This window comes from Micromys minutus (assembly GCF_963924665.1).
Source record: "Micromys minutus genome assembly, chromosome: 33".
NCBI classification, from domain to species: Eukaryota; Metazoa; Chordata; class Mammalia; order Rodentia; family Muridae; genus Micromys; species Micromys minutus.
In genome coordinates this window covers 930,549-935,827 of record NC_137968.1, presented here as the reverse complement: position 1 = coordinate 935,827, position 5,279 = coordinate 930,549, and the positions used below count along the sequence as shown (strand labels likewise).

Sequence of the window (5,279 nt, the reverse complement as noted above, 5' to 3'; positions counted from 1 at the left end):
CTGGACTGGGGTTCACAGTGCAATTCTCGGTAGGCCTGAGGCAATTTTAGGATTTGGGCATAGGCAGAGTCTGGAACCTGATACAAGCTGAACAGCTTTTCTTAGGAGTCAGCACAGCCATTTGCAAAGGGCCAACAGGTTGTGGCAGCCTAGTAACATAGTCAGGCCGAGGCTTCTTTGCTGTAGCTGTATAGTTCCTTACTCTCCCCTCCCCCACCTTCTCTCCTGCTCCTGTTCTTCCTCCTCCCCACTAAGGATTGAATCCAGCACTTCCCACATACTGAGCAACTGTTTGATCACTGATAAGTAAAATCAGCCCTCCAGTTGCAAGTTTTATCAGGAAACTAGGAACAATAATTCCTCCTTCATGAACAGAGATAATGCAAAGGAAGTATTCAGTAAGATGCCTTGTGCGTATGATTATTATTGAATAGTATAAGTCCCCGTTTTTTTTTTATTTTTTTATTTTTTTATTCTTTCTGGAGCTGAATTGCTGGGACAAATCTTACAGTAGGATAATTCTGTGATGAGACAGAAATGTCGATGAACAATTAATTATGAGAGATGTCACAGAAAGCAACGGAAGAGGAAGAATATTTAGAAAATTGATGGAGACTCGTAGTGGGTGCCTTCACGATGTCACTGTAAGAGCAATGGCTGTGTCTTATGAACCCTTGGGGACTCGCTTGCTAGCAATGGTAGGAGATGAGTCAGCAACATTACCAGGGCCAAGCATAGGTGGAAGCTAACCTAACAGCAAAATAAGACGAAGGGGGTGCAGCATGCGAGCGTAGGCTGGTGCGCAGCCGCCGCACGGAGCCAATCACTGGGCGCAGTGGGTCCTGCCGTGGTGACGCCACGGTTGCCATGGAGAGGCCAGGTCCGTAGAGACCCCGGTGGATAGCGGCTTTGAAGCCTTGTCCGCTGTCACCATGAGCGGCCGTAGTAGGGGTCGAAGGTCTTCCCGAGCCAAAGGCCGGGGCAAAGGCCGGGCCAGAGCCCGGGTCCGGGCTGCTGCGGACGACGCCTGGCGCGACGAAAAGCCAGCACCGGACCCGCTGCTCGGGGAGGATGCCGCGGACGAGCAGGTGCAGGCCGGTGCCCAGGGAAGCTCGGAAGCAGCCGAGCCCCGGGAAGAGGAGGCCTGCCGCCTCCCGCTGGACTGCGGCCTGGCGTTGCGGGCACGGGCTGCGGGCGAGCGTGGGCTGGCGGCCCCTGATCCGGACCTGGAGAGGGCCACATCCCTCGCCGAGCGCCTGACCAGCGATACCAGCTTCGTGGGAACCGTGGGAGCCTTGGCGAGGCTGCGACAGAGCACCCGCCTTGGAAATCGGCGAGTCCCCGGGAGGAAGGCCCCAGACGCTCGGAGCGCCGCCGGGAGGAGACCTCAGGCCACAGTCAGTGGGAAGCCAAAGATGGGATCTGCGGGGCCTTGCGCTGCTGCTCCAGTGGGGGAGGATAAAAAGGTGGCAGAGAAGCATGCTGGGTCAGGGTCCCCTGCGCTAGTAGGCAGCATGGATACTCTGGAGACGGTCCAGTTAAAGCTGGAGACCATGAATGCACAGGCTGACAGGGCCTATCTCAGGCTTTCCCGCAAGTTTGGCCAGTTGCGACTTCACCACTTAGAGCGCAGAAACCTCCTAATCCAGAGCATCCCTGGCTTCTGGGGGCAAGCTTTTCAGAACCATCCCCAGCTGTCATCTTTTCTGAATACCAAAGATAAAGAGGTATTGAGCTACTTGAACAGACTGGAGGTGGAAGAGCTTGGCCTTGCCAGACTGGGCTACAAAATCAAGTTCTACTTTGGCCGAAACCCCTATTTCCAAAATAAGGTGCTCATCAAGGAATATGGGTGTGGTCCATCCGGTCAAGTGGTGTCCCGCTCTGCTCCAATCCAGTGGCTCCCAGGTCATGATCTGCAGTCTTTAAGCAAGGAAAACCCAGAAAACAACGGCAGTTTCTTTGGGTGGTTTTCAAACCACAGCTCTATTGAGTCTGACAAGATCGTTGAAATAATCAACGAAGACCTGTGGCCCAATCCTCTACAGTACTATCTGATCAGTGAAGAAGCCCGTGGAGAGAAAGGAAAGGAAGTAAAGCCAGGCCCAGCTAAACAGCCAGCGGAGAGCCCCAAGCCTGCAGTGAGGCAGCCCAACTGACCCCCGCACAGACTTTCCTACTACCTCCCGCTGGACCCGTTAGGCTGACCGCGTGGATTTGGTTGTCTGCCTTCTGTCCATCCGGTCTTATATACACGCTAGCCACTTCGGACTTACCTTCAAGAATGTGACGTTCGTGATACTATTCTTCGCTTCCTCGCGGCCTCACCTTGTCCCGACAGTGTTACGAGTGTGACACTCTCACTGCCTGTGTATCAGTCACTTCTGATGTATGCAGCTCTTCTCTACACTAACCCTTCCCACCTGACTTTCACATGGACATCATGAGTCATTGTCCAGATGGACAGAGACTCAAGCTATGCTACTTTGTGGCCAAGTCAGCTGGGCTTTGTGTCCATTTTAGCCATGCATGTTATCAGTGGCAAGATTTTCCATTGCCATCGCAAAATGAAGCCAGTGCTTTTATCCTGTGGGTCTGGAGCCATCAACCGAGGTCCTTCCTATTGAATTTCCAACTTCAGCCTAGGGTCCAGCAAACCGCTGGGTATGGCTGAGGACAAGGGCAAACAGGAGTATGTTTTGTTCACATGGTACGTCTCTTCTTGCCTCGGAGATAGTCCACTAGTGAACCCTCATCAAAGTCTGGCCGTGCCTGGTTGTGGTCAGTCTTTGACCTTTGGCTACGCCAGCCTTGTTGGCTCCAAACCTCGAGAACTGCCTATGGACCCAGGCACCTTCCCAGTGCATGAGCTTCAAACCTACCCTCCCCAGACTTTAGGGAGCCAACCGGATGTCAGACTGGTGGGCAGCCTGGTATTTGTGAACATATGCTTGCTGCTATCATGTTGTGAGCCCCGAGAAGGGTAGGGCTTTGGGCGACACCTTTCTCAACTAGGTATCTGTGCCATTTCCCTCATTCCTTATTCCTTGCTGAGAAGGGACAAGAAGGGATGCTGAGGAAGACATTTTTTATTTCTATGCCCGTGTTTACTTCATACCTCCTTACAACTTAGTCCCCGTCCTTACCCACCTACCTCTGGACTTCCTACTATCCTTATGAACCCTCTCCCAGCCTTTTAAGATAGCATCAAAGTTCAAACAGCAACAAAAATCACCAACCAGGTTTTTCTACATGCAGAGCCAGGGAGGAAGAAAGGGGCTTCCTTTGCACACCATGTAGTAGGCTCGGATAGGATAAAGAAACACCAGAAGGCCCCGAGAGAGTCTATGATCAGACATAGGTCCTGAATCCTGGGCTTGCTCTGAAGTTCTAAAGTTGTATGCATCTGCTAGAATTAGAAACCCTAAGGCAGCAGTGTTGCGGTCTCTTACTGTGTCTTCTGTCTGTCCCTTTTTAAGTCCCAGGGGCTTCTTCATTTGGTGTCATTTGATAGCCTATGCCACTGGGGTCCCCAGCCCCCCCCACCTTCCCGATCAGTAGTTCTTTGCTGTCTTTGTTTCCTAGCCCAAATACACTCAGTGTGGGAGAATCCCAAGGTGTTCCTGGGAACAAGTCAGGTAGAACCTGTTCTAGACATTTCTGGTTAGTGTGCAGGCCGAGCTGGAACCTCTCTACCAAGGTTTGCCTGCGTCCTGACTTACCTTCTGTGGGAATTAGAACTCTGTAAGCCAGTCCCCATTCTTGTATGGAAGACTTCATTTTAACCTCTGTGAGGGGGTCCTTGACTCAGTGGTAAGGAGACAATAGGGAAGGGGATCAGGGCAAGACAAGTATGAACCTGGGATCAGTAGAAACTTGATAGACATGCCTTGGGAAGCTGCAGAAATAGTGGTCCTATCTCACAGTGACAAAGGGGACAGAAGAGACCTTTACTCAGGGTTGGGAAGGGAGAGTGAAAGGGGTTGTTGATAAACAAGATGCTTGGGTAAGGAAGGATTCAGAGTTCCAGTCAGTCTTCATCATCATTAGTAGATTTTATTTTTTAAATTGCAGAAACAAACCAAAAGTAATATTGGGTAGAAGGTGCATCCTTGTGTGTGTAAGATTATGCTAAATGCTGTGTATTTGGCCCCTGAGTAAAATCTTGTGACTCTTTGTAATTTTTGCCTAATGAGGAAAACTGCTGTATAAGTTTGCTTTTGCTCTTTATTATGTAAATTTCCAAAAATAGAGGCGTGTAGACCGTGGTCCCGGACCTTGTGAGCCTTTTACCTAGAAGCATCGAGCAACCTAATGTTATCTTCTTCCTTCTGCGTTTTTAGTGAAAGTCCAAGGTAGTATGCCAGTGTATCTGCACTGGGGTGACTGCTCTCTCAGGATCACAGTAAGTCATGTCAACTCTGTGTGAACTGATGATCTTTCTAGAAGTGGGATTCATAAGTGAGTCCTCACAATTGGTGGAACTCGAAGAGCGTTAGTGAGGATATTCCTCTCTCTGCCACAGCTACAAAAGAAGAGACTGTCCTGTTGTAACTCTGCCTATGACCCTGCTGTAAGGCACTTGAGACCCTTTTCTCCCATGTAACATAGAAACTTGTATGGACTGTTAGGGTTGCTGTGTTCTGTGAAAATAACCAAATGCAACATAATCTTTTCATTAGTTATTGTAGTTGATAATTTGATGTCCTGGTAATAACGGGATTATTTCTCTGTTCCTAAGTGTCATAAATACTTGCAAGTGTGCATGTATGATGGAGAAAAAAATAAAGAATTCGTGTGTCAACATTCTATTTCATATTACACAGTGATGATTGCGGGGTAGTGAGGCGGGAGCTAAGCAGAAGCAAGGAGTGGTGTGTACTAGCCTAGGTTAGCAGATCCTAGGCCTCAGGCCTTTGCCTGGCCAGTTACACAAGAATTCTTAAAATCCCGCTTCCCAGATCCTTCATAGAGCCTGATACCTTGTGTGGCTCTAAAGAAGGCAACTAGCCTTGATTTTAATGCGTTTTCCAGGCACTTGCACGGGAATTCAGCATTTCTAACGTCTTGTAGTGAATTTGAATTATGTGGAGAATCCTGTTAAGTGGATTTTGATTTAGTGGTCAGGCAGAACCAGGACGCTATAGCAAGCTTCCCGGTGACTAATTGCTGGTGACCTATGTATTTGCACTTTGAGTTGCAACTGGGGTGACCTTAGAGGCACCTTAATTTTCATCAGAAGTCATTCTTGATGATGACCAAACACCACAGAAAATGAT

General features: G+C 49.3%; 1 protein-coding gene across 1 annotated transcript; it reads left to right on the top strand.

The window, feature by feature from the left end:
• Positions 1–932: 932 nt before the first annotated feature.
• Positions 933–4,651, top strand: TSPYL5 (TSPY like 5; the record flags this gene model as incomplete). The annotated part of the gene is made up of 1 exon (XM_080909437.1): positions 933–4,651. One exon carries the CDS (start codon positions 933–935, stop codon positions 2,157–2,159), a length of 1,227 nt encoding a protein of 408 aa, XP_080765563.1. The 3' UTR covers positions 2,160–4,651.
• Between the last annotated feature and the right edge of the window lie 628 nt (positions 4,652–5,279).